This window comes from Anser brachyrhynchus, assembly GCF_964034855.1.
Source record: "Anser brachyrhynchus genome assembly, chromosome: 2".
Classification (NCBI taxonomy): Eukaryota; Metazoa; Chordata; class Aves; order Anseriformes; family Anatidae; genus Anser; species Anser brachyrhynchus.
This window is the reverse complement of record NC_137695.1, coordinates 92,079,021-92,105,289: the sequence shown is the minus strand read 5'-3', so window position 1 is coordinate 92,105,289 and position 26,269 is coordinate 92,079,021. Positions and strand designations below refer to the sequence as shown.

The 26,269-nt window shown below is 41.5% G+C and overlaps 1 protein-coding gene across 6 annotated transcripts in view; it reads left to right on the top strand.

Annotated features, from left to right (window-relative positions):
- Positions 1-26,269, top strand: part of EPB41L4B (erythrocyte membrane protein band 4.1 like 4B) — a gene marked incomplete at its 5' end in the record, with an annotated part of 174,932 nt that overhangs the window by 81,692 nt on the left and 66,971 nt on the right. For 5 of the 6 annotated variants that reach the window (XM_080577989.1, XM_080577990.1, XM_080577993.1 and 2 more), the window contains 8 exons: positions 665-753; positions 1,077-1,146; positions 1,319-1,488; positions 1,585-1,694; positions 2,909-2,939; positions 3,688-3,721; positions 4,557-4,624; positions 21,379-21,560. In XM_080577989.1, the coding sequence (XP_080434115.1) occupies positions 665-753; positions 1,077-1,146; positions 1,319-1,488; positions 1,585-1,694; positions 2,909-2,939; positions 3,688-3,721; positions 4,557-4,624; positions 21,379-21,560 (754 nt within the window). Of the gene's footprint in view, positions 1-664; positions 754-1,076; positions 1,147-1,318; positions 1,489-1,584; positions 1,695-2,908; positions 2,940-3,687; positions 3,722-4,556; positions 4,625-7,142; positions 8,584-21,378; positions 21,561-26,269 lie in introns of those variants that run through there. The other variant, XM_080577994.1, reaches the window with a different exon arrangement.

The following is a 26,269-nucleotide window of genomic DNA, read 5'->3' as shown; positions in this document are numbered from 1 at the left end:
GCTGCGCTGTGCTTGTTACTGCTGCGTGGGTTGCCCACAGGCTTATGTTCCCTCGAGGCCATCCTGCCCCAGGGGGGTTCTCCGTGGGCTGCAGTCCCTGGGGGCTGTCCCTTCCCCAGTGTGAGGTGCCTGTGGGCTGTGGCTCCTCAAGGTTAGACCTGCCCTGGTCTAACCACTTCCAGGCCGCAGTCCCTCAGTGGTGACCCTGCCTTGATGTGAGGTGGCCGTGGGCCCTCAGATGTACCATAGGCCCTCCCATGTGGACAGGCTCTTCCCAGGAGTGCGTATCTAGTCATGTCCCTTTCCACATGCCTTTTCCCATGTTCCTCAAATTTTTCTTTTTATGCCAACTTCCCCAGGCAGCTACAGCTTGCTCTCAAACGTGTGAGCTGTTTAAGAGCTCCTTGGGTGTTATGTTTGAGCTCCTTGGGTATCAAAGCTGTCTGAGGCACCACATGGCCTCCTCTCACAAAGTGTGCCCTGCAGCCGTCTGCTGCCAAAGCTCTCTGGTTTACACCCGATACAGTTGTGTATTCTTCTGCTCTGTAATGTTAAAAAATGCAAACTTAATTATAAAGTTTAAAACCTCTGAATTTTGATACACTATATATAAGATTTACACTACTAATTGCGTATTGATTATTGATCCTGTGCTTGCTTGTAGGGAAGAGATGGCTGTGAATATGCTCTTGGACTGACGCCAACAGGCATATTGATCTTTGAAGGAGCAAATAAAATAGGCCTGTTCTTTTGGTAATCTGCTTTTGTTTTATATTCCTCTCTGTTAAAATGTTGAAATTCTTCTTTACATAATGGGGTCTTGACTATATTTTTAATGAAGATTGAATCGACAAGTTGAAAATAGATCGGAAGGTAAATTGGCCTGGTTAGAAGTACGACTAGCAAGTAATGTGAAATATTTGTTAAAATATAGTTGCATTTCCAGGGCTTCATAACAAAAGTATTGTATTCTGAGGTGTTCAGGATTGCAAATCCCTCATACAGTTTGGGGGATTGTCCTAGATTATAAAATGATATTCTTCCATTAATTTTCTGTTTGCTTCCTGTGTGTTTAGGCCTAAAATCACAAAAATGGACTTTAAAAAGAGCAAACTAACACTTGTGGTTGTAGAAGATGATGAACAGGTAAATTTCTTCACTTTCTTTGGCCTGATCCAACAACGTGCAGAGAGTGCTTGGACTGATAAGAACACAAGGAAGACTCAGCACACTGTTGGACCAGGCTGCATTTCTCTTACCACAAGCAGTAACTAATATCATGCATGCCAACTTCCAAAGCTTTTGTTTCTGCATTTAGGGCAGAGAGCAAGAGCACACATTTGTTTTCCGGTTAGACAGTGCCAAAACGTGCAAACATTTGTGGAAGTGTGCAGTGGAGCACCATGCTTTCTTCAGACTACGAGCCCCAGCAAATAGTAAATCTAGTAGATCTGACTTCATAAGGCTGGGATCACGCTTCAGATTCAGGTATTTAGTGAAGTAACAACAAGATACTTGTTTTACAGAGGAGCAGGTACGGCATCCAGCAAAAGACAGTAGTTAACTTTATTTTTGTATTTTAAGTGGGCGGACAGAGTATCAAGCCACACATGGGACAAGGTTACGCAGAACTAGCACGTTTGAAAGACGGCCCAGCAAGCGATATCCTTCTCGAAGGCATTCAACGTTTAAAGGCAAGTGTAGATGTGTTTGCTGAACATGCAGGTGTCATGCAGGTGTTAACTCATGAGCCAAATGTCATATTACAACCATAAAATCTGGATCACAATATAAGCAGAAAAACACAATGTCAGACCACTTAAAAATCAGAACTGACATGTTTTTTCCTCCCAGATCAGAGTCTGTCATTCATATCCACTGTTTTTAATCTCTGACTATGCTTAATTCTTCTAGTCCCCCATCTTTGGAGAATGAGGTATCTGTGGTTCCTTTTGTTGCTCAGTAGAGGAGAGAGGAAAGGTTGCATCAAACTCAAATGAGGGAAAGCACGTAATGTGCTCTTTGGAAAAGTGTACTTGTCATCAAGGGTGGAGTGGTGTCTAAAAGCCTCACTGACTTGCTTATCTAGCCAGACAGTTTTAGGGTTATTGAGGAGTTTCACTGTGCAGTTGTTGCTGCTTTTCTGACTCTACATGATCTGTTTGGTTTTTTTTGGGGGGCGGTCCTTTGGGGACCCAGGAGTTGGACTCGATCCTTATGGATCCCTTCCAACTCGATTATTGTACAATTCTGTGATTCCAGACCCTGAACTTAACCACCTTTCACTGGGAGTTGAAACATGCTGAATTTGAATGCAATGACAAGAAATTGATTTCTCTTTATGGCTTTGTCATTTTTACATCATAACTTAAGATGAGATTTTTATTCCTCCTAGAAAAACCTAGGAAGGAGCACTGCAAGACATCCCTCTCTAAATTACTTTAGGCTGGAGGTATAGTTGCTGTTTGTAGCAGAGTGAGCAGATAGTCCCTTAGGATGTCTTTGGATTCCTATGCATTCCCAGAATATGAACCCAAGTTCCATGAAAAGTCCTTGTGGTATTATGGGGGCACTTTTACTTCTTCCTTCTCATGTACAAAGGCGAGGGGAAAGGACAGCAAGCACGAATGCTTTCTAGAGGCTGTAAGCCCCTCCTTTCCTCCTTAGTATGTCTCTATTTTACAGCCATACAAACTTACTGAATTTGCGAGATAGTGTTATTTGTTACATGAGAGTCAATTATATGGTACATGTGGATGGTTTCATAACTGTTCTGGGTTCTGACAAATTCATGCAAATGTCTGTACAAGTATTCCCTTAAGCTGTAGTGTGACATCCCAATGACAATAGCTGTAAGATGACTGATGTTTCACATGCCTTACAATTTTTTGTTTGTTTGATTTTTAAGCAAACAATCCTGTGAAAGCAGCACAACTGTGGTAAGTGACTGTCCAAGTTCTCTTTACCTATCAATTGCTGTTGTCAGGCAAAAAAGATTCTAAACACCATTTCTACGTAAGGATTTATTGACACAAATTCTCTGGTGTAGGATGAATTGCTTGGGCATCTGTCATTATGCAGCACCAGACTCTCCTTGGGGACTGCCTCGGAGACTTTAAGCACTTCCATGTTTTTTAATTTTTTTTTCCTTTTGTGTTTGAGATCAGATTAAAGTAAAGCATATTTCCTTTCTGCTTATTACTGTTGTGCTAATTTATCTGGCATTACTTGTTCCTGTTTCGTGAATGTAAAATGAAGGATAGAGTTTTGCAGCATAATTGCTGTGGCTTGTATCTTAGACAAACTACTGATGTCCTTAAGTGTATGGATTTTACTTAACTGTAATGCTTCCTTGAAGACTAGAACCCTGATGTATAGGAAACTGACCTGGAAGTTTTAATAAAAATTAGTAATTTGTTAGTGCAAGTAAACTGTTTTGGCTGCACGGTTGAGTTAAATACAAATAAGAATAATGCTTCTTCAGTTACTCAGAGTCCTTACTGTTATAACTGACTGATCTTAAGCAGACCTAGTGGAATTCAGCCAGGAACAGATCTTCCATTGGACAGTTACAGAATCAGGCTTCTACTTTTTTTTTTTTTAGTACTAATCTAAAAGCCGTTTGTTTTGTGTATCTTTGGGTTTTGTCAGTCTTGATTACATACGTTATTTTTTTCCCTTCCTTAGTGCTAAAAATACTCCTGAAGTTCATAATTACCAGGTAAGCATAACGATTTTGGAGGAGAATATTAACTTGTAGTTCTCTTATTCAGGGGTAAATATTTCTTCCATCTGTAATTAGGACAAGTGTTCTGCTCCCCTTTCCTTCCTCTGGGGTGAGTTCAGAAATAAGCGGCATCAAACTGGGGGGAGTTCAGGGGAAAGTGAAGTGGGCTGTTCTGCCTTGCGTCCCCTGTGTTCTTGGATGCTCTGCAAGCTGAATACACTCCACTGGCCACCCTCTTTCCCTTCCCTTTCTGTGAAATGACAGGTTAGAGCCTGTGGGACTGTGCATGTGATGGACCCCAAGAGACTGCTCTGTGAGCAACACTTTTGTGTAGAGTAGCATCTCACATCGGGGGAGCCTTCAGAAGTTCAGAGTTGTGATTATCTTCACCATAACAACACTTAAAGAGTTCATTGCTGGTCAATTGTTTGTGGTGTATTTTTGTTGGATATGAGAGAGAAATGCTGTCACCAAAGATTGGTGACCTTCTGAAGGCAGCTGCCATAATAACCTTTCTCACTCACCACCTTTGATTAAAGCTGACATTCTTCTGATTTGCTTTTTATGAGAAGCACTAGATGTGTCGGGTTATCTCTCAAACAGGAAAGCAATTTTCTCTGCGTTTGTCCATGAATGTGTCCTAATGAGCAAGCTCATCACTAAGAGGTTTCATGTATATGCCAAATGGCATGGGAGAAGGTCTGAAACAGTGGGGCTTCTAGAGTTCACAGGTAGCGTGTTCCTCATGGCTCCAGGAAAATAAAAAGTTGAAATTACTAAGGAGTTCTTATATGATTTCATTAACCAGGTTTAATGTTTTCCCTTGCAGCCACAGTATCATCCTAATATACATCCTGCTCAGCCACACTGGCATCCACACACCCCTGTGAATGTAAGGTAAGCAATCCTCACTTCATGGAAAAGATTATTACTTCTTAATTTATCTAAATCTGTTGGTATGAAGCTTTGGTGGGCATATCAGGTGATTTTCTGCACATGAGAGGCAAACAGAAGTTAGGTGATGGAGTGAACAGATTCTTGCATTACAGCACTTCTTACATCTTTTGCAAGAAATGTATATGGAAAAATAAAGTGTACATTGAATAATGTATCAGGCACTTTACAGATAACTAGTGGAATTACTTATAACATTCAGTTTTTGAGAATTATTTGACAAAAATATTCCTGTTTATGTTGTTGTGCTGTTTTGAATTAGTAACAAGAGAAATGAAGTGAAAATAAATTTTTGGAAGAAATTCAATCCAGTGAGTTTGGTGGAATGCACAGGTGGAGGCACACACCTGCCGGTAGATATGTGACTGTGCATGTATGTGTGATAAAGATCAGCTGCTATTTTATCCTCATAGAAAGAAACTTTATTAGGATGTTCAGGTTTTTAGGCCAATTATTGTCTTGATTGAAAAAGCCTTAGTCTTCATTTCTATTCATTTTAATCTCTGTATGCTTACATCAGAATAGTTAGGCTTTGTTCTTAGTGTGAGTGACTCTGGAGGTAAAGCTGAGCTTAAAATGGATGAAAAGACAATTTGGCCTCGGTTTGAGAATGCAGGAAAGGGGCAAATATCTTATTAGAAGTACTGATTAGGCAGAGAAGCGGGTATACTCATTGTCATCTCAGAATTCCTAGTATAAAGCAGTAAATCAGATACTAAAATTGTTAGAAACAGAAGAATGTTTAAATCAGATAATTAACTTTGCCTGTACTTCATGTTCAAGGTTCTTCCTGGTTTTAAGGGTTACATGTCCATTTTTTGTCATTTAAAATTTCCAATTTCAAAGTACCCATGATCATCTACTGATGGAGGTTAATGATTTTAAAGTCATTTGAGGTTTTGCTGAAATTTTTTCTAAAGATTTTTTTCTGTAAGACACACTTTAAAGCCAAATAGTTCACCCTGGAGCAGGGTGATATTGAAATAAGCACAATAACATATTGTGAAGTATATAGACAACCTCCCACTTCAGACCTTCAACTGCCTGGGCAAAGATTAAGGCCAGTGAAATAAGAACAATAGTTCTTTTATATCTAGGCTTGTAAGTCTAAAAAACATACTTAAAAGCTGTCCTGCAAACTCAGTAGAAAAGGTGCTTTGAATTTTTGTTCCAGTCAGGTAAAAGTGTTTAAACATGTGGTGAAGGCAGAAGCTTTAAGTTATTTTAACTTGGAGTCAAAGTAGTGGAGTTGCACATCTAACATCATGAATAGCTTGATGTGACAATACTTAATCTGACTGTGAATTTGAAATTAAACTACAGATACGTGAGTTTTTTTCTGCTGGTCCTGCAAATCTAGAATGGGCCGTGGGTTGAAATGAAGCTATTAACGTGCGATACCATGTCTACATATTTATATGTATTTATATATACAACAATGTTTACAAATATTTTTACAAAATATTTGTTTAATAACTTGTGGAATTGTGTCTCAGTTTTCATAGTTTTAATAGTAAAATCCTTTCAGTGAAATGATTTGGTTGCAGTTAACAATATTGCATCTTGCAAGAAAATTCATTCCATTTAATAATTGTGATAATAGAACTTGAGAATACCTTAAAAACAGGTAAAATAAAAGCCTGGCTCTATTTCTGCTAGGTTTAAGAAAAAAAGCAAACACCTAAGAAGTGCAACTTAAGTTTGGTAGTAAGAGAATCTTAAATATTGTGGTTTCCTACCTCCTGCTCAGAATAGTGGGTTTTTGTTTGTTTTTGTTTTTCAAAATGATCCAGGAGGGATTGTCGGATTGGTTGGGGTTAATATCTCTAAGTATTAATAACTAATGAACAAATAAGGAAAAAAAAAATCATAGTACTTTTGCAAGTTTCAGTGCATAGTCATAGAGAAAAGCCTGTACTACCTAAAGACTCCAGGTACTACCTTTAGGCTCTTAACAAAACAGGGCTGTAATGTGCAGGCTACTTCCGTGTAATTAACTGCAGCAGTGTTGAGTGAATGGGAGTATGTACATACGAGCAATTTTCATTCTTGATAGGATTGTCTTAGTTTTTCAGTCCTCAGGGATATATTTTAATGAGGTCAACTTTTTGCATGATATATTTCATTTTACTTGTTTGTTGTAGTCATTTAGTTTTCCTATGGCCTTCTCCTCCCTCTGGGATTCAGAAGCATTGATGCGTGACGCTTGTCTGTAACACTTGAAAAGAGAGAGGTTTTAAATGGCTGAGCCCTGATTCAAGGCCTTCTGAAATGAATTTGAGGTTCCTGGTTGTTCCAATAGGGTCTTATCAGACCTATAGGCCTGTCGCCAGTTCCTTCCTTTCGTGATAGCCGTCCATCACAACGTATGCATGCTTAGCTGGATGAGCTCATGTTACTGTGTAGCACTCATAAGTTTACTTCCATCTCTCACTAACCAATAACTGTGCAAATGGTACAGGCCACCCTATCATGATGACAGGCCATATTGGAAACCCCCCACAAGTGGAGAGGACAGCAGTTTACGATATATTCAAGAACAGAACCAGAAGAATTTAGGAGAAGTCCAAAGTATGGTGTACCAAGATAAACTCATGACGACTCTCTGAAAAAGTCACCTTCATTTCACCTGCCATCTTAGATGATCATTGCATTCCATGGTCCTTGTCTGTCTGCAGTACGTTCAAAGTGTATTGTGCATAAAGTGTGTGTCTTTATATGTATATCCATCCTTGTTTAGTGTTCACGGACATTCTTGGGAAAAGTATTTTTCGTATCTTTGTTAAAAAAAAAAAATCTTGATAAACCTTTTGTGAAAGTTGGTAAGAATTTTCAGTGTCCCAGGATCAGAAATATTTCTGGGGATATACATTCTTCCATGCTTTGTGAATCTGTGATCCTCTGCCTGCTGTTGAAGGTCAGCCATTCATCGTGCCTTAATTATTTTTGTTATCTTATTTCTTTTGAGTCAAATTCATAAATGAAGTTTGAAAAACGTTTTTATACTTGATGTGCAAATAAGAGGTTGGAGGGCGAAAAAAAAAAAAAAAAAAACAACAGAATTCACGCTGGCAATCCAAATGGCTTAAGGACCACCAACAAAGGGAGCCTACTGAGGTAGTCATAGGTTGGGTGTCTTTTGTTTTTAATTTTTGCGTTCTGCAGCAGAATTAGAGGTGCTTGCGTAACTTCGAAAACAACTGTAGGGAAAGAACCCTATAATAAACTTTTCGGAATATGTGTGTCACTTTTTGACTTAGTGATTATGTTAATAGCTTCCCCCAAAACCATACCTGCTGCTATAAATGCAAGAATGTTAAAATGGATCCTTGCTAAAAGGGTGCTGCTGTCTTGTTATTTTTAACGTGATTACGGAAGTCATCTATACCATTGCATAAAACTACTTACTGATAACTTTTCTCTGAGTGGACTCAAAAACACAGCTCATAATCTATATACTACAAGACAAGGATGATCCAGTCCTTGAATAGCTCTATTTTTTTAAGTTAGACATTTGGAAAGTTGAATATATATTTTACAGACCTAGCTTTTTAAATAGGTTGGCTCGTATTTTGATCAGTGGCAATTTTTTTTTAAACTGGGAATCATAGTGCCATCTTCATTAATGTGTTTGTTTTAATTTGGCCTTACATCTGTGGTCTCTCTGAAGTTGTTGGAACAAATAAATCTTTATTTGGGATATTTTAAAATGAAGTAGTTTTTAAACTTGATTTTGATAAATATAAATTTATAAACAGCTATAACCATGAATTTTTTTCAGAGCAAATTTGATAGTGTATACTTTTTTGTAAAGTACATTTGTTTACAAATGCTATCTTTTAATATTTGTTTTGATCTTTACTGTATGTGCTAAGTACAAATAAAAATTCTCAATCTTCTTGGTTTGGTTATGATGTATTATTTATTTTTGAAAGATTTTGGGGGAGGGTGCATAGATGCAATACACCGCTAATTTGTACCTGTTTTGCCCTGGAATCACTAATGCTGCGCTTGTAGCATCTGCATCGCTACAGATAATGTCTGTGCTACTAATGCTGGGGAGGTGGGACACAACAAGAAAGCAATTGTGCACCGAGATGTGCAAATGCCACAGTAAGCCTAAGGTGGGTAATCACAGAGGCTGCCTTCAGCTTCCTGAGGTCAGTCTTCCTCTCTGTCACCAGCATTTTATTTGAGAAAGGAAGCAAGAGAAACATTGCTGGAGCCGTTGGAACAAGAGCCTAGTTCAGCAGCTCTGAATGCCCTCTGGAGGTTTTTGGTAGTGTTTTTTTTTTTTTTTTGAATACTCACGTTAGTTAGGTGGAGTATTTATTGCTTCATGATTCACACACCCACATTCATAATGCAGTATTGTTTTTGTCAAGTAACTTCATTTGCTTCTGTGTGCTTTGTTGTCAGTGTTCCTCCTCACTGTGTGTTTTTATCTGTGGTTTGGCTTATTGCTGAAGGTGCACTGATCTCCCTCAGAGATCTGAAGAAAAAACAGCTCAGAGCCTAATCAGTCTTTAAGCGTTAAAATGCCTCGTGCAGGGGGTCTGCGGTCTGCACATGGGTGAAGAGCATCCTGTGGGACTTGTGTTCTGCAGTTTGTGTGCGTCGCCCCGAGGGAAGCGCTTGTCATACTGCTTCTCTGGAGAAGAAGCTCATGTGCTCACTCCCCTTGTACTTTTCTATTCCACATCCTCCTTGCTATCCGCAGAAATCTGTACCAGCAATGTCACCGAGCGTTCAGATAGGTAAGAACGGATCAATTCACTCTCCTTCCTTGCTGTGGTCATAGTTGGCTTTGTGTAGCAAATGGGCTGAGACGTGGCTGGGACAAGGTAGTATTTCTGGCTGTTTCCTCTCTGACCCCTGGCATTGCTCGGACTTGTGCAGCTTACATCTGAACAAGGGTGGAGGTGGGTGCCCCTGCAGTGAACTAGGTAGTATAAATGCTTTAAATCTTAAAGAATCTAGAAGCTTTTTTCTTTCCCCCCTCTAAAATTGAGCATGCTTGTTACTTACAAAGTATGTTTTTGAACAAGTGACTAATATGGCTCTTGTGATTTCAGGAACATAGTGTTTGTTTGAAGCAAGGCAAACCTCTTTGAAGGTGAAAACCAAATTACGTGGGGAAAGGGGAGAGAGTAGAAGGGTGGAAAATGTTTGGTAAGCTCAGCTGTTAAATGTAGTAGCACCTTTTGTTTAAAATAAGACTGGGAAAGCCCTGGTGGTGTAAATCAATACTACATCTTAGATTAATGCTGCTACAGGATGCCATTGGTAGTTTATAGATGCACAAACTCAATACAGAGACTTGATAGCCCTGGTGGTTCTACATTGTGCTGAATTATTTTAACTAGTGGTTTCTCATGAGGAAATGTCACATGATTTTTACTTTATACAAAAGAGCACGTTATACAGGCACAGAAAAATCAACAAATTCTGTGTGTACTGCAAATATACAGGGAAATTGCCTCATGCAGTGCCTGAAGGAAGTATCACTTCACGAATCCAAACGAAGCATGTTCTCAGGAGTACGTGCTGAGCTGTTTGTGCAGAATTCCCCCACCCAGTTCTGAAGTCTGTTCCTTGTACAAGTTTCAAACCTTTTTTTACAAGTCCAGCGTACACTTAAACTCTCCTGTAATCTGATTACAGGTCATAAACACTATCCTCCTGTCATCTAAGGGAGGGAAGTTACGTGAGTACAGTGCTAGGCACTGCAGAAGTGCCACTGATCTGAAGCGTGGTGGCTGCGGAATTGCTTTATTCATCCTGTCTGAGGGTACCTGCGGATCACCTCTCTGTATGCATGTCTCCTGCTTTACCAAAGCTGGAACCCAGCTCTTCCCCAGCGTAGCTCAGGGCCAGCTCTACTTCGTGTATTTTGTTTTATAGTGGAGTGTTTTTTTTGCTGGTTATAACTCTGTAATCCTACGTGCCCTGCCCCAGCAGCTGGTGGGGAAACTGAAAAGCTGACAACAGCGCATCTGTAACCTGGGCTGAAATATATCCCTCTTCAGCCCCAGCCATGCAAACTAATGACTAATATTGAGTACTGAAATATGATACTGAAATACAATACTGAAAGTGACAACACTTTTGAATTGTCTTAGCGTGGGTTTTTCCCTTAAACTTTCATTTTCAGCTATTTTTCTCTAGCTGATGTGAGTCACGGGCAAAATGAACAAAGGGATCGCTTTTTGTAATATATTTCCAAAGCTGGCAATCTGGGGGTTGCACATTTAAGGAAAAGACTCAATACATCCTTCTAGAACATTTTGTCAATGAACCTATGTGCAGATTGACCAAAACGAGGATTTCCTACTCATATTGTGGACAGAAACAAAGCATATATTATGGCCTTGTGATGTAAAATGTCATTTTCCCCTCATTCTGGAGGAGTGTTGCAGAAGATCTCTCCTCAGCTTGCAAGAGAAATAGTAATAAAGCTTGCAAGTAATTTTGAAAATGGACCTTCCACTGCTGACAGGGAATGAGTTGGGGAACTTCTAAGACAGGGAAAAAAAATGAAGATAGGTATATCACTTGCTTCTCAGGCGTCAAAGCTGTCTAGTTGGAGACCTGAGGGAAAGGAGCACGACAATTCAGTGTTGCTATCATCTGTTTTCAGAGGTTTCCCACCAGTTTGTGTATCAAGTAGGCAGGCTACAGCTACCTACCTTGAAGGAGAGAAGAAGGCACATCCATCTCACCTGACGTGCTGGATCTCTGGACAGATAAGTGCTTTCCCTCTTACTCTGGCAAAGGAGAACTGAGAAAAAGCAGTCTTGTGGGGGAGTGCTGTCGCTGCAGGCCTAGACAGGCACTGCTGATGGCAGACAGGACTTCAAACCAGAGCTGCTGCAGACCAACTCACGTTAATGGACATAAATAGGAACCAATTTTTTTTAAACTATCTCAGACTCTGTGCTGTACTTGGAAAAGGGACTGATCCACCGGGATCCTAGCTAAGTTTAAGACCATGCTAGGCAAGAATCTTCTCAGAGAGCCATCTTGAAGTCATTTTCTGCTGGTTAAGCCTCTGCACCTCAGCCGTACTCGTGCTACCATGTGAGGATGGAGATTTCAAACCTGGCTGAAATCAATACATTTTCCTACTTTAGAGTCAAGTTGCAAATTCTTGGAAAAGCACCGTGCTGTTATGCATGCTCCCCAGTTCTAGTGTTGGAGGGCATGTAGGACAACCCATACTCTTTTTTCAGCAGGCACCAGACACATTGGAAAATGCAGCTTTTGGACAAAAACAATACTAGTCAAAGTAGGTAAGAAAAAGCATAATGTAAAGGGAATGTGCATACCACACACATCTGCCTGTTTGTCTCTTGTCATTATAAAGCAGTGTGTGATAAAGACCTTGCTTGACTTCTACTGTTTTCCACGTACTCCTGTACCCTCAAGTGACTGGCCAAATAGGCTTCCTTTCTGATGTATGTGCTGTTTCTCTCATTGCCACTGCGTCACAAAAACAGATAAAAGCTTGATTCAGCTGGAGTTTCTCCCTTAATATGAGTCACTTCCAGTAATAAACCTTCTGCAGGTTACATTCCGCTCTCAACTACCTACTAATGACTGCTTCATGACTGTCCTTTATAGCAAAACAACTTATTTTCAGTTGGTTTCATGAGTGCTAATCTGAATTTAGTTGTAAAGTTCTCGAACCAAGCTTTGTTGTGTGCTGGCCGCTGCACATATTAGTAGGTTGCTATTGAAAATGCAGGCACGTCTTCTGTAACAACTTTCATACTGCTTTTAATTTCAGCATATAACTTTCAATTCTCCTATCTATCTTTAGGAAAAATGGTGTCTTTATTTTTTTTTTTTTCAGATAGACTTGGCACAGAAGGTAGATTGGTGGAGACAGGATGTTCCATCAGCCTGTTATCTTAGCCCCAGTGTTAATTCTTGGCTTTCTCTTGGCTCTGTGGGACTACTTTTGGTTTGTTAGCATTTTATCTTCCATGACTTGTTGCATGTCCATATGCAATGAACAAATACAAAGCAAATTGATTTGCTCATATGAAGAAGTCCAGTTCATTTTCTCTCTGTCAGGCAGCCATCATGAATACTTCTTAGTCATCAGACCTTCTGAGACCTTAGGAATCTTCCAGTTTAAAAATAAGATAAAAGTTGAGCTAAGACTATTGGAAAAGCAGTGCAAATGCCCCTAGATTTCTGTTTTCCACTGCCACCACAATTACTTTCCCACTTCTGTTTTTTGTACTTCCAGTCTTCTAAGTTTATGTGCTTGTGTTTTTCTTTCTTCATCGTCTTTTCTTGTTGTTGCTGTAGTAATAGCATGACCTTCAGCTTTAAAGTACCAAACAACAAAAACTGCAGCTCACAATGTCAAAAACTGAAGATGTGTTGAATTAAGCAAGAACGGATGTTTCAAGTAGAAGCAGTTGGGAAACCTGTAACTTCTGGATTAACCATGTCATATGTTGAAGGATTATTTAAAAAAAAAAAAAAAAAACACAAAAAACCCCACTATTTTTAAATGAGATGATGAAAAACATCCTTCGCTTCCTGCCTCCTGAATTAAATGGAATAAGTAGCCACACCTAGTTAGTAGTAGGAAGTACTGATCTAATGCAATTGAAACTCCAGATAATAAGCTACTTCTTTATAAAGATTTTATTTTCTCCACTAAGCCCATATCAATCTGTGCTAATAATCACGATGGTTTGCCTACTATTTATCAATTTCTGCATTTTTTAGAACCTTAGGGAAGGAGAAAACATCACACAATTTAGATGGCACTGGAGAAACAGTAATCACGTAGCAATGAGGATGGAAAGAGGCAAGAGAGCTTTGAGACTTCAGTGTCTGTGCCTTCAGCACTTGGAGCTCACTGATCAATGAGTACGGCTGATCCAAAGCAAGTCTTCAAGGAACTTTGAAGTAAAACTGGACGACTTTGTCAAAATTTTAAGCCCAGAAGGGCTTCATTTGTTATCTGTTTTCAAATTCTACTGTTGTATTTAATGTCTTTCTATCTTATTCTCATTTTCCAACTTTAAAAATACTCTGAAAATTGCTTTTAAGACAAAACGAAAACTTTCTTGCTGTAATTCAGATGAGTTGCTCAAGTGTTGCATGAAAATGGAGATAGGGTAGGTTGCAAGTCTGAGAATGCCCTTGCTGTGCTGAGTGATTGTTTTTGTGTTGCTTTTACCTCTTCATAAGGAGTTATTGCTTGCTATACGTTGTACCTGTTCAGTAGCTGTTCTGATAACGTGTTAAAATGGCAAACATCTAAACTGAGGTCTTCTGTGTGGCAATAGTGTCAGGAGTGTTCTTGCTAGAGTTTAAAGTTACAGCAAGTTACTGCACATTCAGGAGACCCCATGTTTCTTTGTACAGCATTGGAAACATACAAAATCTGAGTAATTTGAAAGTTTGATTAATCTCATTTAAAACAGTTTTTTTTCCAAAGTATTTCAGCTTTGCAGGAACAGAGGTGGGAGATTTTGTAAGATGGGAGGCTGTCGTTAAGGGGAGCCAAGTCCATGGACATTAAGGCTGAGGCAATTTCTCCTTCCTAACCTGCTGGGTGTGAGACTGCTGCAGTTCCCAGTTTCCGAGCAAGTATGTGCACAGGATACCTACTCAGCCAGCCAGGCAGCAGAGGGGAGCAGTGCCTTCACCAGTACCTGCAGACACCAAGAGCACCACAGAAACATGGACAGCACAGCCAGCCGCTCCTGTATGCATACATCCCACAGAAAACACGGCCACAGTTAATTAAGATGGGCCAGACTACAGTGGTTAGGGCTTGGCCAGCCAAGCATACTGAGCAGCAGCTTGCTTACGTGTGGCTGGTCCCTTTTCTTCCCCTTCTTTCTCTTTTCCCATACTGCTTCTTCCCGGATGCATGCAAATTGCACCGTTTTCTTCCCTTGTCTGCTCTGTTACTCCTGCTTTTTTCCTGCATTGCTTCCAGTTTTCTGAGTATAAATGTACCGTTACTCAAATTTCCCAAGGCTTCTTAGGTAATTTGGACCTAATGTGGTATTAATGATAGTTTTCTAGGCCATGCAGGCCTCGCAGGATTGTTCTCACTGAAAGGTCCCTAATCCCTTCAGCGTCCTGTGAAGTTTGGCCTTTTCTCACAGAGCCCTCCCTTAACTACCTGTGAAATTCAGCGCTCTTTCAGGGCACACTCTGTAATATTCGGAAGCTGCTTATGTTCTCACCTGTTAGACCCAGCAGTTTCTTCCGTCACATCCCAAGGCTGCTCATGTTATTTAATGGCTTATACGGCAGGAAAGGCCGTAGCCTGGGTTAGCACCCTGAGATCAGCTGCAGGCTGTCTCGGAGGCTGAGGTTCCCCCGTGCCTGTGCTGCTGTGGTTACCTGGCTCGGTTTGCTGGTTTCCCAAGCTGTCTGTGCGTGACTACCAGGGGAAGGCAGCACTGACTTGGGGGGGATTTCGTCTCCTTGAAATCTTCTGTCTGCTTTCTGGAGTTCTTCTCATCTGCAAGGACGTCTGGGACAATGAATTATTTTTTTTGACAGGTGATTAAATATCATTAGCTATCGTTATCATTAATTAAAGCCATTTGTAAATGAAGAAAAGCAAGTTCAGTTCCCCAGTGGGCATATTTTGCATGACAGTTTTGCAAGGCAGTATTTTTTTTTTTAATGATCTCTATGCAGATAAGGTGAAATCCGTGAGGACAATGGATGTGTCGAGTTGAGATTCGTTTCTTGGTATTTTATGGGAACATGCTTTGCCGCAGGCTCTGCTCCTCTTGCAGAGAATTCCAGATTAACTGGAAGCTGGATCTACTCCTGTTTCAAGGAGCATCTCAATTCTTAGTTCAGAAATGCAGGAAGCTGCTGCTTAAACTTTTATCTCCTACAGGAGAAACTTCCCTCCTCTCCTTGCTGTTTCTGAACACCCGCTTCCCCATGGCCATTTTCTCCTTCCTCCCAAGGCTGGTTGGTCTGGCTGGCAGAAAGATGCTGTCTGTCCATTCTGCTTACATGATGCTAGAAATAAATGACTTTCTGTGGTGTCCCTAGGGATAGATGAGGACTGCTGGTCCTCTCTGGCAGCAGGGAGAGCAATCTGCAACACATCTTCCCAGGCCTTCCCTAAAGGATGCACGTGGGCCAGCTTTCCTGTCATCCAGTGGTGTCAGGGCAGAGCACGGGAGTGTGACAGTGCTGTCAGCTTCAGTTACACTTCTCATGGTTTAGGGTGTCAGTTTTTGACTGGCAAAGAGTTCGTGGTTACATAGTGCTGAGGAAAAAATTATATATATATTATATATAAATATATATATAGGTATGCTTGTAGGCATCCCAGTTGTCCCTCACTTAAAAACACGCATTTTTTCTATATGTCTCAGTCCTTGGCTGCAAAAGTGAAACTCCATCCTTTGTCTTCTATAAGCAGTCCTTCTTTTAGTCCTTCTAGCAGTGAGTTTTGCTAACAATTAACTGATTTTGTTCTGAATTTGTTTTGAAGCATGGACAGGGAATAAGCCCAAAGTCTCCTTTTTTTCACCCTCTCCCCTCAAAATGCAAAGACTAAAGCCAAAAAGTGTTTGGCTTAACCTAGCTGCTAATTCTCATCCCCTCAGCTGCTGTGCTGAATGTGAATGAAACTGAATGTGCACTGACTGCTTTTGTTAGACTTCTGGGAGCCTCTCCTCCACACATTAATACACACACATTAATAAATACATTAATGAACACACACGTCAACGTGCACATTAATGATCCCCCTGACTGCCATTTGGGAGCACATCTGAAGCCCGTTTGGATGTTGAAGGTATTGTTGCGATATGGCGATGGGTGAAATGTCGCCTATCAGGGGAGAAGCGTGGGGGGGAGCCTCCCAACACATTCAGTACGAAGCCTGCAGCATGGATTTGAGCAGCTTGAAGCTGCAGAAATCACCATCAGGCTTGCTCAAGCTGTGGACAGGGCAGGACTGAGAAAGTTGTGGAGATATTTTTTTATGTAAAATTTGAGGATTTTTAAATACTAGAAAATTGCAGTGGTTTTGTGCAGTAGAGGTGTTCAAAGCAAGGGACAGAGGTGGGTGTGGTATTTGTTGAAGGTTATTTAACAAGAGTCACACCCGCATGTAGAAGCCTGGGATTTTCTTAAACCTCTGCTCAGCTATTGCAGGGCGGGTCTGGAGTCAAGGCACGGGCAGCTGAAGGGCACAGTGGTGTGAGCCTGCTCTCTGCTGTTGCTCCAGCAGCCTCTGCAAGGAGGGGAGAGAAGAAAGCCTTGCCATTTGCTCTCCAAGTGTGTCTTCAGACAGGCAGGAGATGCCTACAGGAAGAGGACATGGAGAGGGTGCAGGCCTGCTCAGGGATGCAGGTGAAAGATGTTTATGCAGCTCTGCATGGTTATGTTCTGCAGAAGGAGGGTATGAGCTGGAAGCATGGCTTGGAAAGGCAATTATTTAAATATATATATATATATATATACATATCTAGATATATATCTGTCACAGGTTACACCAAAATGGGAGGTGCTGTCATGGATGAGTCCAGAATGGGTTATGATCTTAGTGCATGTGGAAATTTAGGACGCAGCTGGGGAGGAATGAAACCTTTTAGTTCGGAGTAACTCACTTCACAGCCCAGTTTGGGGGGGCGTAGAAACCTGGCTGATTTTGGAAAGGATTTGGTGTTCTTGAGGATCAGAAGTTGAACGTGAGTCAACAGTCCCAGGCTATTTAGGAAAAAGCAAATGTCATGTTGCAGTGCATAAACAGAAATAGGCCCCATGGGACATGGGAGGCAACCTTTACTCTTTGCAGTGCGTTGTAGAGCCCCGACTGGAAGGCACCGCATCTCAGCAGGGGGGGCTGTGCAGAGCCCGGTGGGAAGGACCGTCAGAGCTGTAGAAAATGTGGTGTGTGAGGAGCAATTGAAGAATTCAGGGTTTCGAACTCCTAAGGGAGATGTGAAAAACAGTTTTCAGAAAGACAGGTTTTTGTGGCAGGAAATAACCTGCTCGCTGTACCTGTGATGGGCAGGGGAAGAAATAACAGGCCTAAACTGCAGCAAAGGTGACTTAGGTTAAATGGGGAAAGTAAGTGCAAGCATGAAGAGACACTGAAATAGGTTGTACAGGGGGGTCGTGGAGTGTCTGCTAGTGAAATATTTTAAGATTCAGTTCAGCCAGTCAGCTGGGGTAACAGGCCTGCTTAGTCCACCTTTGGGGGGAAAGGGGAAGAATTCTGTCTTCTGAATTCTTTCTGAATAACTTTCTATTCCCCATTTTTCTATGACCCCCTAACTTGGTTATGCCTGTGAGTTGTACACTACAGGCATGGTTCAGTAAGGCAGCAGGAGAAGCACGGGAGGTGTAAGAATGTCCTCTGAAAATATCTTTTAAAGCAAAGGATGAGGACTGTAAAATTGGGATAGAGGGCTACTAATGAAAATAAAATTCAAAAAAAATGGAAAAAGTAATTGGAAGATGTATGCTGTTTGCTGTGTTCCTCAATAGGCTGCCTTTTTGGTCAGAAGAAATTGATTGAGGAAGTTTGAGGCCGAAGGCAATACCAAGTGTCTGGACTTTGACTGTCTTTTTGGAAGGTTCGGCTGCCCCAGGCTGAGTGCTTTGCCAGAGTGCTGGATGGAGAAGGAAAAAAATGTTTTCCTCCTTTAGAGAATTAGGGCCCTGCCTCTTCTTCTTTGAAGGGCAGGACTTGGTTATATAGGAAGCAGCTGGAGCTTGATGAGAAAACTAGACAGGTAAATAAAACAGGAAACCTGCAGAACAGCTAAAAGGTAAAGCAGAAGTGAAACATTGGTATACTAGGAGGGCCAAAAGACACACACAAGAGAAAAGATGAAAATCAATACTTGCCCACAATTGCGCGTAGTTTGAGAGCATTACTTAATGTCCGGGGAGCAAGTATGAAAGCCTGGAGGGCATGGAATATGATCAGAAAGCTGACTGAAAGAAATTAGTGATTTATTTGCATCAATGGGTTGGGAAGGACATGTGTGCATGTTACGCATTCAGATAAACCAGACAGAAACAAGCAACAAAAAAAGTTAATGGCAGAAAGATGCGTTGAGGTAACAAGTCTCAAGAATCTAGATTTAAGACAGTGGGAGAACAGTAAACTTAGTGAAAATAGATGTGACACCACTGCAAAATGATTCCATGATGATGCCAACAATGCCATCTTGTAGAAACTGCACCAAGATGCACACAATATGCTCCTAAATTAAACAGTACAGAGTACAAAGAATAGGGATTTAGACTGCTCATTATATCTTTGTTTGGATACTGTCAGCTTCTCTGGTAGCCTGGCTCTGAAGCTGCTGCAAGCACTGTTGTTTGATTGTGCGGTAACTCACCAGTCTAACAGTGACTCTGTGCACAACTCTTAGATGGGGAGGAGGGTGTGGATGTGAAAGCCTTCCTTGCCCAGCCCCATACCCATCAGAAGAGAGAACTGAGCACCAAGATGAGTTTGCCTCGATATCTGTCAGTTGCTGCCAGTCCTGGAAGAGCGCAGGTGACTTTTGGGCAGGCCAGCAGTTTTGGTAGGAGACTGTCCTTAAGAGTGCATTGCCTGGGCGCTGGCATCCTGACTGCAGCTTTGTGACTTACTGCCCTCGAGGATTTCAGTGCATACCCCAAACATCAGCTTTGCTGGGCTCATTATTTCTTTGAAATAATGGTCACCCTGCATTTTATGTGGTGTGAGTGCTTCTGTCTGCACAGTCAAGAAATACATCTGGAGAACTTGGTGCAAGCCCGGCATCATGCCAGAACTCTTTTGGCTCGCTCAGTTGCTCAGGTCATTCACATTTTAGCATGGAAACTATATGAGCCCATGGCAATGTGAGAAGTCAATGTAAGGATATGATGTGATCTCATTCATTTTGGGGAAAAAAAGAAAAGGGGTCAAAAATCTGCTAAACCAACCTTGCCAGCAGGTGAGATGAAAGCAACTCCCAAGTACGTGGCATTTTGTGTCTCTGGAGCTCTCCTCTCAGTCAAAAAACGTCACTTCAATCCAAAGAGCTTGAAGGGAGAGTGCAGATGAGCTGTTACAATTAGTGTGCAATCTGATTAGCCTGTACCATTTTTCCCCAGTAGGCACTTGCTTGATCTGATTATAACAGTGAAGATATAGCACAGTTTCAGAAGACTGTCCTGGATTATCCGAGCTCACCAAAACCGTGCCCCGTGTATCTGACCCCTATTTGTATTGTTTCCTTAAGGCAAATAATGCATCAGAAGTGCCCGTATTGGCAGTCCTTGCTCCGTGCCGGGAACCTGCCAAGATTAATCAACAAAGCATTCCCCTCCCCACCCCCTGCTTTCAGAAAGTAACCCACATACACGTGTTACTCAATTACTGCCCGGTCAGAAATCTCATGTTGTCAGAAGTTGTTGTTGAGAAGACCGCGGTTATTAATGATGTACTGAGTTGCATGCTTCAGCATATCTCTGGAAATGATGCAGATGTGTTTACGTGCACATGACTGGTTAATTTTGCTTTGAATCAGTAACTAATCTGCAGAGAACATATGTAGCAAGGAGCTAGGTACAATTTATTCCTTGCTCCTTTAATTATTCTGTTTGTCTTTATTCCATGTTGTCGGGTTTTCAGCTACTGTTAGTAATATGAGCAAACTGAAAACCCATGTGGGTGAAGAGATAATTTCTTTAGCAAATGAGTAGGGAATTCTTTTTTATTTTTTATTTTATTTTTAATTAATTGATTTACTGCATCTACTCTCTAATGCAATACTACATAATTAGTTAAAACATTATAAACGTTTTAAGTATTCCATTGAGGAGAGCACATTCAAGTCATTTGCAGGATCTATGTAAAATTATGTCAGTCTTTTTTGGTTGCTGACATGGAGAGAAAATATTTCCAGATATCTCTTATCATGTCAAACAATAAACTGAAACAGCATCAGTTAAAACTATTGAAGAAAATCCATAGCATCATGTGACACATCTGAGTTAGAGATGAATTAAAATTTCAATGTCTCCATTTCTCCATATATTGTAGATATACAACAACACAATCTCCTAACTAAACATAAAAAAAATATATTTACCAACAGAGGTATGATTCCTTTTTGACTAACCGTTATTTTGTATGTTGATACTTGTAAAAACCTTTTATTTCCAATGGGATCTTTCTCCATTTTTTCCCAGCTCACAGATTTTTCATAGAGCCTTTGCACCATTGTTTTGGAGTCCTGAGCTTTCTCAGGAATGTGAAATTATTCTGGGACTGTTCCTTGGTCTCCTCTTCTGATGGTTTCACTTTAAGGGAATTATTGTTTGTTGCCTGATCATTTTCCTACTGCAGGTGAAACTGCAAATTCGTGCAGTACAAATTTTGATGTTTTTGAGAATCATTCTGTAGGTCAGTTAGAATTTGACTCAGTGTAACAGTTTAGCAGAAGTTGCTCAGAGTGTAAAATCAAAGAGAATTCTGATATTAAAGTCATGTCAAACAAGCAGAGGCATCCTTTTTCCTCACCCTGTGACTCTCCTGTTAACAGAAAAGTGTAAAGATTTGGGATATGCCTCATTAAAAAAATTATTTACAAAAAAATGCATTTTTCCCAAGGAAGTTTGCACTCTTTCCAAAAGTACAGTTTATCCTACTGTTTCCCACTCTAATTTGAACTGAATTTATTTTTTAGCTATCCTTTGAACAACAGTGATCTGCATCAGTTCAACATTGAGGAGAATGGTGGAACACCATATAGCGCAAAAATACCTGCAAGGCACCACCACCACCACCGTCATCACCACCACCACTCTAATTACGGCGCCCTTGCTCCTGACAGCAAAGAAATTGTTTCTGGAGTTCCAAATCCAAATAGTAAGTCTACTGCAGTGAATGTCATATCAATAACTGGGCTGGTTTCGTATTTGTCTCTGGCAAGGAAGGAAAGGAAAGGAAAACATCATAATTTTTTTTTCTTTTTTTCTTCTTTTTTCTTTCTTTTTTCCTTGAAGAATATACTTCCTGTTATTATTTTCTAGTTTGGTAGTATGTGCAAATGAGACAAGATTTTACAGTTTCCTGGCTTGGCTATGGGATTGTGGGATTTGGTAGAGTGGTGTTCCACAGCTGAACAAATACCCAATTAGTCACAGATACTGAGTCTCTAGCTTCTTGGCACAGGCTATTTTTTCATTGTTACTATTATTTGTATAATATCAAAAACCTATCCTTGTCTGCCGTTGTCTTTTGCTGATCTGCCCAGCTGGCCTTCAGCCTGTGTTTGGATCTGGCTCTTGCTTTCATGTCTGGGCAGAAGCAGCAGAAATTTTGAAGCACTGGACAAACACCATCTTGCTCTCTGTTTTGGTACCGCTGTCCACAGCTATGAAGGAGGAGTAGCTGAAGAAAAATCACACTGAGGCTGGAGTCCAGTCCAGTGCAACAGACTCTCTGGACTCTTTAAGAAAACTTCTGCAGACTTCATGGATTTTAATAAGCATGGCAAAAATGCTCTCCCAAATGTCAGGGCTCAGTTCAAAGAACAGAAACTCAGAAATACCTGAGAAGCTACGTTACAAGAACTGGTTTAGATTGGCTAAAGGACGTATGGAGGTGTCTATCAGAAGCACTCTTTTTCATCCCTAGAGGCTTACTGCCTTCTACAGTGCTGGTGCTCTTCCCTTTTGAGTAGACGGTGTTTTTCTCTGTGCTGCATAGGAAGGGCTTGCTTTGCTGTGCTATTTTCAGTCCCAGTGGTTGGCACCACGTTAGCTGGCAGTAATGGTGACAATTCCCGCTCTGCCCCACCTGCCACCACTGGAGTACATTTGCTTGCTCTGTGGCGATATCCTTGGTATGTAGAAATAGAAGAGGAGAGAAAACCTGCTTATTTCTGCTACAGCCTTAGGGAGTTTGGGCGTACGTCTCTGCTGCTGAACATGTACAGACTTTTTAAAGGTACATAGCTTGGCCAGATGTTTGTAGGTTTACACGGAAACTGGAAGAGAAACATCCCTGCCATTGAGCAATCCTGTTTCTTGCTCTCCAAATTTATAATCTCTGCACTCTGCAGTGCATGAGATGCTGGAACTGTGTAAGAATTTCTGAAGATGGACAAAACAAGTGTGATATATTATTTTCCTTACCTCAGGGGGATGCTAAATTTTTCCTTTGTCCATTTTTTTGCCTTTTTAGTTGTAAATCACCACAAGAAAGGCATCTGTTAGGGAAACCTTGAGCCCGAAACAAGGATCTCGTCATGGATGGTGTTGTGTGCCCTTGACTGCAGGTTGTCCCTCCTCAGCAGCAATGCCCACGCATCTACAGGCACAGACACTTTGATCAGACTTTGTTTCAGAAACCCAGAAACCGTTTGTTTAATTTTCTTTCCCAAGGCAAAGGAGGTGACAGTTTTTAGGAGGGAAGTACAAGAAACAAAATGTAAGATGCTCTAGATGTTCAAAGAAGTGGTCCTGAGCAGCAATATAAATTGCTTGCTGGGGCCTTAGATGGATCTACTCTCTTAGGAGCAATCTCCAGGAGATCTGCTGTGCTCCTCAATTCTTAATGTACTGAATGCTCCACATCAGCATATCTACAGAAGGGAAAATGCAGCGGTGGTGCTGGCAGTGGGGCTGCCAGCGGGAAGAGGGTGCTGACTGCTTGGCGAAGCTGGGCCAGAAGGCTGCATCCAGGCTGTCAGCCTTCCCACAGCACCGTGCCAGCCTCTGTTTTCCTTTCCCAAATTAGATGTGAAGCGTGCCAGTGGAAATACAGCCAGAGCCAGCAGTGGTGCTGCTGAGGGCCAAGGCCCTGAGGGCACTGCAGGCCCCATCGCCCCGTCCCCTGGAGCAACCTCATGGCTCAGGCCCAGGGCCGCATGTCGCCAACCGGGCCACCAGCCCCTGCCCCAGCAAGGCTGCAGCAGGGCCGGGCTCCAGCTCCAGAGGCAGCCCATGGCATGGTCCCCCAGCACACAAAGCTAATTCCCCCCAAAAGGCTAGCCCGCAGTGAGAGCAGGAATGCTTGGGCTGTTGCTTGTGCTTTTAGGGTGGTGCTGTAGTGGATGGGACCACCTCCCTGGAAACCCTGGGTCAAAGCCACTCCTTTGCAGCTTGTGGTGGCACCCCTGGGTGCCCTTTGGAGGCTGACCTCCAGCACCCTGGCTGTCAGCCAGTTCTCTGGGACCACACGTGTGGCAGTGTGGGACCAGAAACATCCAGGAAAGGAGATGCTGTCAGGGGTCTGGATAAGGACTGTGGCAGCATGGGGGCAGGTGTCAGTGTCTGGATGGAGGCTGGAGGAAAGGGTCCCTGCTGGGAAAGTGTTTCTAGGCAGTACAGGGTCACCAGCCTGAGTCCAGTTTCAAGAAGAGGGTGCTTGTGACCGAAATATCTCAAGTGGACATGCCTGGAAAGCCAAAAGGTCCGTGTGGACAATACACTATCCAGATGGAAACCTCCCAGTGAGGTTGGCAGGGGTGAGGTTGTGCACGTCAGCTTGGCTACCTATTGGTTTTCCAAGGGACCACAGGCATTTTGTTACTTACTCCAGTTCCTACAGGCGGGACCCATCTCTGAGCTTAGAGGTGATTTTAAATGAATGCGAAGTGGAACTTGGAGTGACCCACCTGCTGGTACCTGGCATGTGGTCGAGAGAGGGAGAAGATGCCTCCATTACCTCCACTTACATATGCTCTGATAAAATTCCAGTGCCAATTCATGGGACTCTGGGAAGGAGAGGTGAAAATCACAGTATGCCCAGCCACGGTTCCTTTTAAATACTGCTGCATGAGACTTTGTTACAGAAAACAAACCCAGGCCAGATCTGCCTGATTTTTCACATTCCAAGTCATTTGTCTACTTCGATTACTGGAAGAAATGAAATCAGGTGAAATAAATCTGACGTGTGTTCATGAAGGTGGATCAGCAGATGTTTTCATGCATTCAGCCTAATTGTTGTATTTTCAGTGCTGCCCATCACCTTAAAGCTAGCATACACAGATCATATCTTTTCATGCAGCAGATTTTCCCCCATGTATGTTCAGTCACCGTACCCGAGACCACTGTGTTCAGCAGCAGATAGCATTGCAGTGCCAGCGCTGCTCCCTAAGCCTAATCAGCACAGCGACATTGTACATGGATTACCATGTGCACATGAACAGACCCACCAGCAGCAGCTGGGGCTATTGCAGAAAACAGCTGCCAACAAGCATGTCATACAGCTTGCAGAATTTTTATGGCAGAAAATGACAAATGGAAAGAAGGGGCCCAGCTTGCCTCTCAGAATCTAGGCTGAGCTTGCAGGTTATCACTTAAAAAAAAAAAAAAAAAAGACATCTTTTATTCCTGACCTGCTTGATGCAAAATTCCTTGTGTAACCCTGAGCAGAGAATGGTTTAATACAAATACAGCCTGAGTTTCAGGCTGGAATAGTGCTTTAAAAAAAAATAATGCTGCCAGATCCTTTCTTGAAATGAAAGCCTGTGTTTGCCAAGTCTTAATGCTGACTCAGTAAATGTATGCCTTTTTTTTTTAGGACTTCAACTTTTTGCATTTTTTTTTTAATATCTTTGTTTGCAAAGTTGAGTCAAAAGGCTAAAATAGCTTGGTTTCTGAAGCTCTCCCTTCAAGCAACAACAACAAAAATCTAACAAGTCAGTTTTAAATCACGGCATTTGAATAATTCAAATAATGCATTTTTCCCCCCTCTATATTCCTTTTTGACAGGAAATGGAATGTCTGTTTCTTTAAAAAAAAAATCATCACTGTGTCTTGTCTTTGGGACTACAGTCTTATGGCTGGGGTAATTTATTCCCTGGTACCACTGAGCAGTTTCACAGTCTCATATCTATAGAAGGAACCATCTATGAAAGCTGAACTCTGCCATCACCAGCTTGTGATGAGAGACCACCAATGGGAGGTCAATGCTGATACCGAAACCCCTTCTAGGATATTATTACCTCTGATTATATTTCACCAATGCCAAAAACAGCTTTTTGCTTATATCCCTGTAAGCTGGCATTAGCAGTTTGTCTCTAGTCAGCAAAGGCCTTAATGTATATTTAAACAGCTGTAGAATTAGATCTTGAGTGAGCAATATTTAATATTCTTAGGACAGCTTAAGAACCTGATCCAAACAAAACTGCAGGCAGTGCAAAATTTTTGTTGATTTCAGTGGTCTTTGAATCAGACTCCAGAGACTACCAAATTGTTTCCAACTATTATCACTTAGAATCTGTGGAAAAAAGAAATGCAGGAAGCAGCAAGGATTCATTAAATTATCATGTAATGAAGCTCATTTTTCTCAGAATATTTGCAAATATACATATGTATGCCACACCATCCCTAAGACGTTGGCAGAGACCTTTCAAGACTGTCTCAAAAATACTTTACCTTGTCTTTCTGTGTCAGTGGTGTGCTCAAAATCTCTGTTGACAAAGCATAGCAAATTCCTGACAAGAGTCTTAAAAAGGCTGGCATATAAATAAAGATGTCTGAGAGGAGCCAAAAGCTATACTCTGATCTCTTTACACATCACATGTTCTGAGAGTGGCACCTTGGCTGCATAAATAATCCCTCTGG